Below are 15944 nucleotides of genomic sequence, written 5' to 3' on the forward strand. Positions count from 1 at the left end.
AAACACACATATACAAATGTGTTCAGACACCCCAGCTGACCCTGGTTCTGCACTATTTTTGGGTAAGCCAAGTAGACCGTGTGGAAGAAGGTTAACTGCACCATGTGATTGCAGGTATTCTTGAAAACAGCAATCCTAGGGCCCATATTTATATCAGAAAGTTAGTCGTACTAAAATGAATTTAAGAAACACAACTTTATTTTCTTCCCTTTCTGTACTTCCAAACAACCATGACCTAAACCGTATTATGATTTTTTTTTAAACAAATTGATTCCTTATTAAAGTCATGAAAGCAGCTGGGCATGGTGGCTCACACCTGTAATCCAAGCACTTTGGGAGGCCAAGGTGGGTGAATTGCCTGAGGTCAGGAGTTCAACACCAGCCTGGCTAACACGGTGAAACCCTCTCTCTACTAAAAATACAAACAAATTAGCTGGGCGTGGTGGCACACACCTGTATTCCCAGCTACTCGGGAGGCTGAGGCAGGATAATCGCTTCAACCCAGGAGGTGAAGGTTGCAGTGAGCCGAGATGGAGCCACTGCACTCCAGCCTGCGACAGAGGGAGACTTGGTCTCAAAATAAGTAAATAAATAAAGTTATGAGACCACTAACTTTTATATCATTTTAGCTATTATACAGGAATATTTCTTTTGATAACCCAACAATTTACTGTGGAAAATTTTTAATATATGTAAAAGTAGAGATTAGTAAATACTGCCCCCACATATCCACCGCCCAGCTAATTATTCAAGAATGACCAATTGTGTTTCTTCCTCATGCCCACACATTTGCTGCTCCTCACTAGATTATTTCAAATTGTAAGTAAGAGAGTAACATTTCCTTAACATCAAATAGCTAGTCATTTAAAAATTTCCCCAGTTGTCTTTTGATGTTTCTGGTATAGCGGTTTATTTGATCTATATTTAAACAAGATTCATGGATTATATTTGGATGATATGTTTCTGAAGTCTCTTAGTTTATACGTTAACTCTTTTTAAAAATTTCTTTATATTGATTTGCTGAAGAAGCTCAGTTGTTTTGTCCTGTATTTTCTTGTCTGTATATTTTCCGACTGACTGTGTCTTCTTGGTATCATTTAACATGCTCCTCTGTCTCTTTTTTCCCTTAAATCTGGTAGCTAGATACAGAGCTTGGTGCGATTGCTTTCTTGCTTCCTTTCTTTCTTATAAACAATATTTCATTAGTTGTATGTAATGCTTCCATCACAAAACACAGACTCTGGTTATCTCCTTTTGTGTGATTTTAGTGACCATTGATGATCATTGGCTGGATCCAACATTGCATTAGGGGTTTGCAAAATGGTAATTTTATTATTTCACCACTTTTAATTGATTAGCTGAAGTATGAACATATATAGAACAATTTCCCCTCATCAACTATTTAGTGGATGAACTATTTGGTTGATGAAATAGGTTTCATACAGGAAAGGCAGATTAAATGCCTAAGTTGTCCCTTTATTAGTTTTCAGAATATAATTACAACATTTCCCAATGTAACTGATGAATTTTTCTTTTTAGTATCCTTATGAACTCATGAATTTTGACGTTAGATGTATTTAAACATATTGCACTCTTCTCCATTTTACTTTTTCAACTTACACTGTATCCTACAGGTTGTTCTGTTGCATATAAAAACATGTATTTAATTTTTTACAGCTTCATACATTTGCATTGTGTGGATGTACCATATGTTATTCAATCAGTATCTTCTTGATGAACATTAGGCTTTACAGCTTTTTGATAATATGAAAGTGCTACAGTGAATGTGGAAATGTAAACAATTCATATCCAAATGTATTGCTGGTAAAGACATCTAGAAATGGAATTCTTGGGACAGAGGGCAAATGTATACGTAATTTTGCTTAATATTGCCAAATTTCCCTATATAGGTATTGTGCCATTTTACAAATGCTCTTCTAATTGCATAAGGAAAGACTGGAAACGTTTATGTAGAGTATAATGAGTAAATATGATACAAAGTTAGCAGACAAAAAGAATTATCTAAAATATATATAGCATTTTTATTTAAGCTCCTCTTCTTTTTGACAGCTATTTGTTTATATAATAACTCTGTCTTGATAAAAACTTGATAATATTTACTAAGTCTAATACATTACAATTATATAATGCAGCATTACCAATATTCAAACACGTTCTCATTTATTAAGTACTATTATTTAGGAAGCAAGCTTTGTTTCCATATAATTCACCTTGTTATCATAAAACTTGACAAGAACAGAAGTTATAAATGTGTTCATTGTCCAGACCTCATAGTAGACCTTAGTCCTTTTTTTGTCATAAACCATAATCTATACATTATAATACCATCTGAGAAAGTTAGTTACTAACTTTTAAACTAGAGAATAGTGAACAAATGTAAATGTTCTTTTAAATATTTAGATTTTTTTCTTAAGGGTGTCTTAACATGGATTGATACACTCCCATGGCATAAAGCTATTAAGTAATTAGCAATGAGATGACTGATAAAACCCAGGGTAATAGTCCTGTGTTCTTCTTAAACCACGACTCCTAAATCTGCTTTTCTTTATTGATATAACGAGGGGAGAATTAATTTTAAAAGGTGGTGGCTATTGATTACTTAATGGAAGAAGATAGTGTAGCAAAATGCTGAAGCGAGTCTATTCTGTGCCCTCCTGTGCAACAGGACCCATTATCCAGTTGTGGAAATCATACCCTAACTCTCATTCATATTTAACAGGCTATATGTAGGCTACAAAATTGCCTTAGGCATGGGCTCCAATCGGCCATAGAATGGTTTTAAGTATAAAAAAGAGTAATAGATTTCCATGTGTTCAGATTGTTTATAAGCTGGACAACAATAGGCTCAATTCCTTTCTGCGACTGCTGAGCATTGGCGGCCAGATGGAAATACCTACCAGGCAAGTTGGAGTGATTAATATTCTGAGAAGCCACTCTAGGCTAGTAAGTACTACATTAGAAGACTTTGTATTTTCCAGTGTGGTTCTCAGTTTCAGCCTTCGCTTCTGCTCCTCTCACCACAGGCTGAAGGGCCTGTTCAGCAGGGGTGGCCAGTCAGCAAAAGGTGTTAATTGTGTCTAACACAGCTATCATCCTTGGGGCAATATTCTGTATCACACCGTCAATCAAGCTAACCCCTTGTCACACGTCAGGATCTTTTTATTTCAGTTCATTTAAAAGGGAAACAAACATTTTTAAAGATAACTGGTAGGGAGGCATGAGAGCTTCCAGGGATTAGGAGCCCTTGAAGCTGCCTTTTACTGAAACGGGCTGTGATTTCTGAAAGGACAATATAGTAGGTCCTCCAATAACATCATTTTCTCCAACATCATTTTGTTATAATAACATTGATGGAGGAAAAAAATCAGTTCCTGACCAGGGTCACTGTCACTGCAGGGTTTGCACAGTCTTCTCATTTCTGTGTGGGTTTCCTCCCACATCCCAAAGAAAGGAATGTCAGGTCAATTGGCGTGTCCAAATTGTTCCACAATGAGTGAGTGTGGATGTGGGCTTCATCGTGCCCTGTGATGACAGCACTCTGTCCAGGGCTGGCTCCTGCCTTGTGTCTTGAGTTGTGGGGATAGGCTCTGGCCACTCACGGCAACCCTGAGCTGGAATAACTGGGTAAATAATTATGTTAATTTTTAAAATTAATTTTTCTTAAATGTGTGTATGGATCGCATTTGTTTCAGTGTTTACCATTAGAAATGTTTGGGTCTTTATTTAGAAATTTGATAATGTTTTTGTGACAAGAAATGGATCATAGGAACTTGTTATTTGAACTTGTTATTTCAAGCAGCCTATGGTAAAGAGGATTTTATTACACCTGGTTTTGCTTAAGGTAGCAATTTCCGAGATCCCATCAACAGCATTAAGTGAGGCCTTGTTGTACAAGGCTTTATAGATTACTGACTCCCATTATTAATTTTCTAAATTACCAGATTATATGTCAGTACCACCAGTTTATTTTTAAAATATGATAAGCTTGAAATAAGATAAAGTCCTTTAGAAAGAAAATATTCTCGGGATTTATGAGTACACAAAGAACACAGCATCAGATATCCACCATCCCAAACAATGCATAGAATTAGATAGTGAAAAAATATCAATTTTTTGACTCAATGACTCTAAAGAATTTTTAAATGTGTTTAAGGGATTCATTTATTTTGTCACCTATCAGAAATTATTTATAATTACCTGCCTAGAATGAGTTGCATAATAAAAATTCAGCTTTGTTAGCAGAAGGTATTCAAGGCAACATCTTCTATTAACATACTGAGCTTTTTCTCAAAACAGTGAATGAAACTGACCCAGAGGTCTCATTGTAATTCTGTATTGAATGTGGAAAAATTCCGTTTTACTCCCAACCTTGGACTGTGCATACCTAAATGCTGCATTCAATTTATTAATAAGTCTATGTGTGTGCCTTCTTTTTCTGATATCCAGCAGAGAATTTCAAATGATCAAGAGTTGGTAATAGAAAATGCGCTTATGTTCTTTTTCTTTTTTTAATAAACTTGATCTTTTATTTTCATTTCTATTTTAAGTTTCGGGGTACATGTGCAGGATGTACAGGTTTGTTATTTAAGTAAACATGTGCCATGGTGGTTTGCTACACCTGTCAACCCATCACCTAGGTATTAAGCCCATCATGCATTAGCTATTTTTCCTGATGCACTCCCTCTCCCCGCCCTCCACCCCACAGGCCCCAGCGTGTGAACAAACTTGATCTTTTGAGGCATAATGATGAATCTACTCAGATGCTTGCTTTTTGTTTGTGTGTTTTGTTGTTGTTGTTATTTGTTTATTGGTTAGGTGGTTAGTACCACATGCTGTTAAGTTTGTGGTTAGCTCATTTCAAGAAGCTTTAGTTTAGAATTCATGGATTCTTCAGCTGCCGCTTCGAAGAACAAAATTAAAATCAAAAATTTAAAATAATTTAACCAAGATTTTCTCCGAGGTGCTTACTTAACACTATAACATAAAACATAGGAAGACGTTTTATCAACTGTAAATATAGAAGTGTTAATAGGTATACCTTCACAGCCTTTGGATATTCCAGAGAGAAGAGCTTCTTAAAGCCTGTATTTGCAAGAGATGGTGCTTAATAAACTATAATCTAATATACTTATCAGTTTGGGCAGTGAAAATAGCAACCTCTAAGTTTCCTTTTTCTTTTCTATTTTATAGCGAAGCAGCAGTTTTGGGAATTTTGATCGTTTTCGGAATCATTCTTTATCAAAACCAGATGATTCAACTGAGGTTGGTAGTTTATTCCATTTTTATGAATGTTATGCAAACACATTATGAAATATTATGAAGACAATGTCACTTTTGCAAAGTAAAATAAGAAAAATACATTTTAAAATTATAGCCTTGCATGTATTTTTGTGATAAGTGAACAAACCATTATTTCGTACTGTTGTAGAAAGCAATGGGTTCTTGTCACACGACCAGGAAAATTTAGGCACACAGACACATTGTAGGGTGAGTAAGGCAGGGTTTATTGCGTGAAAAGGAAAAAAAAAAAAAAGAGGAACTTCCAGCAAAGCGAGAGTCCTGCTAGTAGGACCCTACCTTACAGATTGAATCCCAGGCCACCACATAGCAGCAAAAGAGGCCAGGCTCCCCCAGGCAGCAAACCGCGTGAACTTCCCATAGCTCCACCCCTTCCCCCAGTGCACAGGTGGGCATTATTGAGAAAGAATCAGTGGAGAAAGGGTGAGCTTCATCCAGGATCAGCAGTCTGGTTTTACAGCCTTCAAGCTGTTTCAGGCTTGAAGGCGAGGTTTCGCAAAGGACTCTTGGCTGTTTCCTGCCTCTATCAGTACCCAGTACCATGCTGGGCATTAAAAGTAAATTCCTATTTTAAGAAGCCTAACAGATGTTTGGGAAAGCAAAACATGAAACTGAAAAGATAGAATTCAAAGTGACACTGACAATTCCAAATTTCCTGAGTATTTCTACTATAAAACAATGTGTGTATACATATACGTACACACACACACACATTGTGTTTATACACATTATTTGATAGATATATGTAAAAGTTTATGTCAGTTGTAATTGCTTTAAATTAGAACAAGATAAGATTAAGCGGCCTGACTGTACATTTGTTAAGGAAAGCATACGGCTGCTCAACTGGACTCTCACACTTCAGTGTACACTGAAATATCCCATTGGTGAGCACTACTTACACATTTGTAAACTACGGACATTTTAATTGTAGCTTAAGAAAAGCTTCCCATAGAATTAAGTTTACATAATAATAATTTCAATAATATGTACATTTAATTGAGCACTCACGATGAAATAAGCACAACGCTAACTTTATAACAATTTACCTGTCTATAACATAGGAACTATTAGTATATCTATTTTGCCATTGCAGAAATACACTAAATTACAGAGTGAATAAAAGACAAAGGCAGAACTCAACCTCTTCTCTGACTCTAAAGTTTGCCATATTGTCTCATAAAGTAGGGGCCACATTTGCTAAGTGACTAATGACAGGTACAACAACTACTAATAAAATAGTACAGAGAAGGAGTGTCTACTAAGAAAACTGAAAATACTGTTTACCATTGAACCTGATTCAGCAACCTCACAGGTAATACATTCTTTTTAGATCAATAGGTTTTTAGATCTTATGCTTATTTTCAAATATATTTTTCTGCAATATTTTAAAATATTTTAATTTTAATAATGTTCCCTTTTATTAATTTATTATGTATATATTCACATTTATGAGTAAACTTGTACATAATTATATAGTCAATCAACATTTACATAATTGTAAGTAATAAATGTAGTATATACATATAAATCTAGCCACATATATGTGTTTGTGTGTGTGTGTATATATATATGGAAAGAGAGAGAAACTGTATATCATTTTATTTTCAGTTGACATCTTGTATAAATTTTTAATTCTCCACAATCATACATATATTCTACTGCTGTTTAGTTTATAATTCTGGTATTAACCTATACAAGATAGCTCATGTTCATTCAGGTTCATTGGTTAATAATGGTGGCCTAGTAATTTGTGAAAGAATTTAGTGAACCTAATAAAATAGTGTGCGTATTTTTCAAAAATCCAGCATTCATTCAAAAAATACCTACTGTATGACAGGTTTTTCCCTTAGACACTCAGGAAGTACTGTTGCAATAACACAATAAAATCCTTACTTCATGCCTGGAGCTTATAGGGAAACACAAATCTTAAAAAGACAACAACAAAACCATAAGTAATATTTAAACACAAATTTAATTTAGTCTATGGAGAAAGGCATAGAAAAATGTGAACATTCAAAAGACATAAACGTAGGTTTCTTTGTAGCTTCTGTAAATAATGCTAGAAAGAGCAGAAAAATATTCATAGTACATCTTTCTGAAGCTTAGAAATTCTAGGGTAACACAAGTAGTAATTAAATAATATATTTCTTATTTATGTTAGAAAAATAAATTTACAATGAAGACAGAGAAAGTTTAAGTAGAGAGAAGAAGAAGGCTAACTCTAAAGTTTTAAAGTGCTTCCAAATTATATTTTATTCAGGGTTTTTGAATTAAGCAAAGAATCTTTGCCTTTATAACCTTGAATGTAGAAATTAATAAAGTGCAATGAGGGTTTAAATTGGCTGTCCATTCATATTTATCATAGGCAATTTGGGGTAAGATACCAAGCAAAATATAATATTGATTAATAATGATGTGAACTATGTGGTTAAACTTTTGCATTAAAATATTCAAGTTCACTAAAGGGAAGTTTCCCATCATTTTTTATATTCAGTGAATGACTGCCTGTCCACCTATCAGGAATGGTGGACAGTGTTAAACTAGATGTCCTTCAAGTTTCCTTTCTTGCAAATATAAGGTATTTTAGGACTTGTAACCCAAACATATCCTCCAAGAAAAAAAAATCTGCGATGTTCTACATGAGAAGTGTCATTTACTGAAATAACATCAAGTGATAGCTATGTGCCTGGAAGTACTCTAGACACTCAAAGAAAACAGATCAAGTCTCAAGTCTCATGGAACATGCGTCATAGTGGGAGATGCAGACAATAATCAAATGAACAAACATATTATCGGGTAATGTTAATTGCTTAGAGGAATCAGTAATCAGGGCCAATAAACAGGACATATGGAAGTGTGGAGGGTGATCAATCAGAAAATTGCTCTCCTATTATATGCCATGTGAGTAGATACCTGGATGACTGAAGGAAGAAATTCTTGGATAGTTAGGGGAAGCCAATGGCGAAAGCAAATACAAACTTGGTGAGAACCCGATAGAGAAACTGCAAGGGGGCTAGCATGGCAATACTTTATTACAGTTGTTTTCAAACTTTAGTGAGTATCGGAATCACGTGAAGAGCTTGCTAAGGCACAAACTGCTCCCAAGTGATGTTGATGCTGCTGGTCCAGGGATCATATTTTGAGAACCATTGCTCTAGTGAGTAAGGGAGACTTGAGAAGTAGCGAGGGGCAAGGTGGGTGGTGAGGATATTTTATTTCATATAGATTCTATATAATGTAATATATATCACATAATATATGAATGATATTGACAGAATATTATTTTATGTTATGATATATAGAGTCTTGTGGCTGTGAACAGTGTGTTTTATTCTGAGTCATTGGTTTAACAGCATTCCTAAGCAAAGACCAAAGCAGTCCAACCAAGTAAGATGTTTGATTAATCTAGCATGTGAATTACATGAAGATTTCTGTACTAATGGCTGGAACTAGTTCATATTTACTATTGCTTGAGAATATGGGAAATGTGCACGCTAAGATGTAAACAAAATCTAGCATTCCTCAGTGGGTTTAATTAACACGAAAACTTCTTTAACCACAATCATCTCAATTTCTATGAGAAGCAAGAGGGTATTTTAAGTCCTATTCGACACGGATAGATGCTACAGCCTATCTAAAGCTTCCAATAAAATATTTTTCACCTATGTAGACATAAGAACTCCTTATACCTAGTATTTAATCTTATTTGTTCATCTCAAGAAGAGGGAATAAAATGATTGGTCAATACAGCTATTTAAAAAATAGCCGAAATTCTCTAAAAGAGTTGCAGATGTGAGGCTCAAGTCCTTTAACATCACAAGTTTTACTTTCTGAGTTTGTAACTCAAGCAACCAGGCCTGGACAACTTTAAAAATATGTGTTATGTCCAGATTTTTAGAAATTTTGGAGGCTGCTGCACAGAATGTATGCGAAGTCCACAAACTCAGAATGTTCTCTGTAACAGTGATTTCAGATCAATGTTTTTTATTACTTTATTATTTTGTCTTTTGTAAACAATTCTAAACTAGGTACATGAAGGAGATCCCACAAATGAAAGTGGAGAACCAAGTAAAACTTCAAATAATGGAGGAGGTTTGGGTAAAAAAATGAGAGCTATTTCATGGACAATGAAGAAGAAAGTTGGTAAAAAGTACATCAAAGCCCTTTCTGAGGAAAAGGTAAATATTCTCTAATAATCATTTGTATTTTTCTACTAAAACTTTCTTAAACTATTCAGCTAGAGTATAGAAGTGCTTGGTACTTTATGAAGTACTTAAGCATTTGTTTTCTTCCTCAGTCATTATGCCCAGAAGTTGGGTGGAAGGAAGTATTACTTTCATTTTAACAGAAGAAACTGACACTCAGAAAGATCATGCATTGGCCGGGTGTGGTGGCTCACGCCTGTAATCCCAGCACTCTGGGAGGCCAAGGCGGGAAGATCACCTGAGGTCAGGAGTTCAAAACAAGCCTGGCCAACATGGTGAAACCCCATCGCTACTGAAAATACAAAAATTAGCTGGGCATGGTGGTGCACGCCTGTAGTCCTAGCTACTCGGGAGGCTGAGGAAGGAGAATCACTTGAACCCAGAGGCAGAGGTTGCAGTGAGCCGAGATTGCGCCACTGCACCCCAGCCTGGCAACAGAGCAAGACTGTGTCTCAAAAAAAAAAAAAAAAAAAAAAAAAAATTCATGCATCTAGAACGTGATGTGAAGAGCAATGTGAAGAACAACATGTCCTTATTTTTGTAGCAAGTGCCAGTACTTCATTCCTTTTTATTGCCAAATAATGTTTCTCCTTTTATAGATGGACCACATTTAATTTATCCATTTATCACTTAGTGATCACTTGGGTTGCTTTCACTTTTTGGCTATTATGAATAACACTGCTACAGATACTTCTGTTCAATTTTTTTTTTTTTTTTTTTTTTTGAGACGGAGTCTCACTTTGTCACCCAGGCTGGAATGCAGTGGCCGGATCTTAGCTCACTGCAAGCTCCACCTCCCGGGTTTACGCCATTCTCCTGCCTCAGCCTCCCGAGTAGTTGGGACTACAGGCGCCGCCACCACGCCCGGCTAGTTTTTTTGGTATTTTTTTAGTAGAGACGGGGTTTCACTGTGTTAGCCAGGATGGTCTCGATCTCCTGACCTCGTGATCCACCCATCTCGGCCTCCCAAAGTGCTGGGATTACAGGCTTGAGCCACCACACCTGGCCTCTGTTCAATTTTTTGTGCAGAAATATTTTTTCATTTCTCTTGGATATATGGTAACTCCATGTCTAATAGAGAAACTGGCAAATTGTTTTTTAAGCAACTGCATCATTTTACATTCCCACCAGCAATGTATGAGGGTTTCAATTTCTCTACATCATTGCCAACACTTGTTATTGTCTGTCTTTTTAGTACTAGGCATCCTAGTGGATGTGAGGTGGAATCTCATTGTGATTTTGATTTACATTTGGTTGTACTTTACATTTCCCTGATGACTAACAATGTCGAGAATCTTTTCATGTGCTTTTTAGTCATTTATCTATCTTTGTGGAGAAGTGTTTTTCAAATCCATTGTTTATTTTTAATTGGGTTATTTATCTTTTTATTGTTGAGTTTTAAATGTTTTTTATATATTCTGGATGCAAGATTTTATCAGATATATGACTTGCAATATAATATATTTTCTCCAATTCTGTGGACTGTGTTTTTATTTTCTTGATGGTATTGTTTGTAGCACAAATGTTTCTAATTTTATTGTAGTCCAATTATCTTTTTTTGGTCACTTGTGCTTTTGGTAACATATGTAAGAAACCATTGTCTAACTTAATGTAATGAAGATTCATTCCTATGTTTTCTTCTAAGAGGTCAATAATCTCTTAAATTTTGGTGTATGATTTATTTCAAGATAATTTTACTGTGCAGTATATAGGAAGAGTCCACCTTCATTCTTTTGCATGTAGATATACAGTTGTCCTAAAAGCATTTGTTGAAAAGACTATTCTTTCTCTATTTGATTGTCTTGGCACTCTTGTTAAAATCAGTTGACCACAAATATGTTGTCATAAATATATGGATCATAAATAAGCGGGTTTACTTATGGGCTCTCAATTCTACGTTATTGATTTTTATGTCTTATGTCCATTGTCTTTTTCAACCCACTTCAATAGGGCTTGTCTCCAGTACTCCATTAAAATAGCTGTCACCATCAGTTGTGACCTCTGTGTTGCCAAGTCCAATGGTCACTTTTCTTTCTCCTTACTACTTTTCAACTGTATTTGACTCAAGTGCTGATTTCCTTACATATAAAACATCCACTTCTCTTGTTTTTGACTGGGCATGCTTCTGACGTTTCTTCTTCCTCATAGCTTCTTTTCTTGACTCTGCTTTCTTTCTCATCCCTCAAAACATTTGATCTCCTGAGGCTTGTTCCTGGATGCACCACTGAATCTACACTCTCCCCTTAAGTCAGCTCATCTGCTCTCATGACTTCGTTTTTCACAACTGTATCTCTAGCTATGACCTCTTCACTTATCTGCCATATTAATACAATCAATTGTTTCTTTGATATCCTCGTTTAGCTGTCCAGTAGACATCCAAAACCTAATAGATCCAAAGCTAATATATTGATTCTCTACACTTTTACAAAAAAAAATGGTTTTCTCATCCAGTATTCCCAGTGGCAGCAAACAACACTGATCTTCATAATAAATAAAAGCAAAAATATAAAAAAGAGGAAGAAAAGAAAATCTAAGAATCACCCTAAATTCCTTCTTTTTCTCACTTTTCACACTAATTCATCAGTAAATTATCTGAATTGTACTACCAAGTATATATAAACTCCCTAATTTCTCCATGTAAACTATTCCTGCTTTAGACTAAGTCACCAACCTTTCTTTCCTGGATTATTATAATAATCCTGTAACTGCTTTCCATTCTTTTTATTCTTTCCCTCATAAAATTTATTCTCCATAAGAAAGCCAGAAATATCTCTGACAAGTGGAAATGAGGTCATGGTTAAAATTTCAGTGTCTTCATAGTGCACCCCTTTACTTGCTGTGTTCATTCTAGTCCTCTGAGAAGCAGATCCCAAGAAAGGAGTAGAAACACCACAGACAGATTTATGGGAAGAAATGCTAGGAAGGCTTAAGAGAAAGCCTTTAGACTGCAATGCAAACCTGACATCTATAAAAGGATAAGGAAAAGGAAGAAGAATCAGGTAGAGAGAGTCTCATACTTCAGCAGAATTCTGAGAAAGCTTTGGTCAGATTGATGGGGGATTGTTATACTAAAGTTTTCCGTTACAGGAACCCTCCATTCCACCAGAATGGGCTCAAACAATACCCCTGCTTTTTCAGTTACTAACAGGGAGCATGGCTTTAGTGCCAACGGAGTGATGGATACAGAGGGGTAGTCCTGGGGCTGTCAGTAAAGAAGGGACCCCGCAGCAACAGATCTAAGTGGCACATTTTCATGGCCACCACACATGGTCTATGAAGCTTTTCTTGATGTGGCTCCAGTCTGCTTCTCTAAACTCACACTCTAATATTCTCCTTTGTCTCACTACATTAGCCTTGCTGTTTTCCCCTGCACAACCCAAGATAATTCTGAGTTCAATTATTTTGCTCTTGCTGTTTCTTTTGCTTGGAAAACTGTCTCCAAAGCTTCACATAAGTTACATTTTCTTATCATTTAGGTCAATAATTCAGGGCATATGTTACTGTATGGCAGAGGTCTTTGTAGGATACTCCATTTAAATCAGCCAACCTGTAACCCTAACCTCAGCAACAAATTCTCTCACATCACCCGGTTTTATGTCTTTCATAACACTTATTATTCTCTGAAATTGTCTTATTGTGTTTATACACACCTCCCCAAATACTCTACACAGACACACACACACACGCACGCGCGCACACACACACATACAGCTAACACAATAGAATATCCTTCATTATAGCAAGCACTCTGTTATCTTGTTTACCATGAAAATCCCTGGTTCCCAGAACATTGCCCAGTACCTAGGAGGTGTTCCATAAAATTGTGTTGAATGACTGAATGAATAAAGAAATGGATAAAAGTGGAGAATCAAACTGAGTGTATATCATATGTATATTCTGAAGTTTTAGCAATGTTTAGAAATGCTCACAAATAAAGAATGTTGAATTACATTCTGATGAATATTAAGAAATTCATAGGTTTAATCCAAACTATTGAAATATGGAAAGCATTGGAGATGTTTTCAAGAAAATATAATTTGTTTTGAAATTGTCTGTCTTTTCTAATTTTATGCAAGATTTGCTTCTCACTTGACTAGATGGCAAGCACGGTATTAGATTTGTAAAGCTTCTTAGATAAGCTTTGCTTTAGAATTGCAAAATGCACATGTTTTATTCATATCTAGTGATCTGGTAGGGTGCAAATAACTGACATGAAACAACTATGCAGAGTTTAAGCTTGTAGGATCAGATCTCAATGGATTAGTAATGGTGTTAAATAAAGGATAAGGACAACATGAAGAAGCAAAAGTGCTTTAAAAGATAAACCATAGATGTCAATAAATCTAACACTTTTGATTAAATAATATTGATATGATATTCATCCTCGTTTGTAAAAATGAGCCATTATAATTTCAACTGAATTCTACAAAAAGAATGTGTCATCTGAATAATTTTTCCAAGTATATTGTAAAAGGTTTTGCTAGAAATTGAACTGAAGATTAACTACTTTCATACTTTATCCTTATGTATCCTTAAGTATTTTATTGCTAAAATATGTCTTGCCTGTTAAATCAATATACACAATGAACATCTCCGTGGAAATCTTCTCTCTGTACCTAACCTCTGATATGTTTTCTGAAGGATGAGGAAGATGGAGAGAATGCCTACCCATATAGAAACAGTGACCCTGTGATTGGGACCCACACAGAGAAGGTGTCCCTCAAAGCCAGTGACTCCATGGATAGTCTCTACAGTGGACAGAGCTCATCAAGTAAGGCTAATGAATCAGAGATGAGATCCTGGGTGTGAGGTCCGGGTTAAATCAATTAAAAAACAACAAGTTAAATTAGCGACAAGGTTCCAGCTACTTGATAAGAGAAATTGTAAAAATGTAAGATATATTAAATCTATATAGAGTTGCTGGTGTTTAAATAATACATAATATATTTGACACAGGTACATACTGTGTTAAAACTTTTAACACTGTAGTCAACGGGGCTCTTGGGGATATGCCTCAAAAAAGTCATATTAGGAGATTAAATATGCATCTTTAAAATAAAAATCCTTGTTGGAGGGAGCCAGCTTTATCTTGAGCCGAAATATTTAAAAATGACTTGAAGTATTCAGATAAATGAAATTTATTTTCTGTTCTGTTCTCTGTCTCTTTCTTTCTCCCTCCCTCTTCCCTGTGTCCCCATCTTTCTCCCCCCACCACTTTCTGTTTTTCCTGAAGTACTCTGAAAAATGTAGCACATTTGCATCAATTTACTTTACTGACATTTACTTTTTAGATCTTAACCCAGCATGAACGAGTAAAGAGTGAAGCAATATGCAAATAATAAATGATAGGACTATCACCATTAGGTGACAAAACGGGATCCATAAGTAACCAACAAGGATTTTCTAATGAAGATCAATATTTTTTCTAAGAAGGAAATCACTCAGGATTTAGTCACATTTCCAGCTACAATATTTGGATGAAACGATTGATATTGCAGGGTGCCTTATGACTTTTTATATGTAGACTGTTATACATCTCTCTAATTTTTTCAGGGCTTATATGTAGACTGTTATACATCTCTCTAATCTTTTCAGGGCTTTTAAATGTTTTTGCAAAGTTTATTTTCCATTTCCTTTTAAATCAACTGCTTCTGTTATTTGAAGATGTATGGCAAAGACCAGATGTTTCAAATATCCTGAGTTTTATTCCTATTTTCCTATTGGCTGTAGAATAGATATTTTGTGACAAAAGCTAACACAGAAACATTTGAAGAATTTTTTTGCACGTATGAAATTCAGATCTCATTAGTATTCATTTCTGCTGAAAGTTTTAAAACTCTATATTGTGATGCTGGATGTGGGGAGAATTTTCACTAGAATGGACTGTGAAAAGCTGTGGTCTGGAGTTGTCATGGAAGGGAAGGTGTGAAGAGATGGTGGTTCATTTTACTATTAGCGTATACCACTTAATTTGTGTGATTAGATGCAACTCATCTGTGTTTTACATCACTTCACATACAATATGGAGCATCTTGAAGGAGCTTTACCTTATTTCCACAATGCATGGTAGTGAAACGTGGGCTATTCCCTCATTGAACAGAGTGATGAAAGGTTAGACTGAAGGAAGACATGAAGTGATGACTGAGTATGAGGGTGGGGGAGGAGAGTTACTTCCACTGGGAGCCATTCTTGTTCCCAGGGAGGTGACAAAATGCTCTCTTTTCTCTTTTTCCTGAAGTTTAAGATCAAAAATAAGAGGAGCAGACAACAAGGATTTGGAGCAGTTTTAAAGGCCCAGTTTAGAAGTTTCAAACCACGTGGTGGTGCAGACATTCAGACACACTTTCTCCTTCCCTTACACTCACACAACAAGCAAAAGTGCCACCTGTTATGTCAGAAATATGGCCTCAGAATGGCCTT

General features: G+C 35.6%; 1 protein-coding gene across 3 annotated transcripts in view; it reads left to right on the forward strand.

Annotated features, from left to right (window-relative positions):
- Positions 1-15944, forward strand: part of SAMSN1 (SAM domain, SH3 domain and nuclear localization signals 1) — a 175306-nt gene that overhangs the window by 129284 nt on the left and 30078 nt on the right. For all 3 annotated transcript variants that reach the window (XM_007967038.3, XM_073010349.1, XM_007967043.3), the window contains 3 exons: positions 5212-5283; positions 9348-9497; positions 14166-14295. In XM_007967038.3, coding sequence (XP_007965229.1) covers positions 5212-5283; positions 9348-9497; positions 14166-14295 — 352 coding nt within the window. The remainder of the gene's footprint in view (positions 1-5211; positions 5284-9347; positions 9498-14165; positions 14296-15944) is intronic.

The sequence above is a fragment of the Chlorocebus sabaeus genome, chromosome 2, assembly GCF_047675955.1.
Source record: "Chlorocebus sabaeus isolate Y175 chromosome 2, mChlSab1.0.hap1, whole genome shotgun sequence".
NCBI classification, from domain to species: domain Eukaryota; kingdom Metazoa; phylum Chordata; class Mammalia; order Primates; family Cercopithecidae; genus Chlorocebus; species Chlorocebus sabaeus.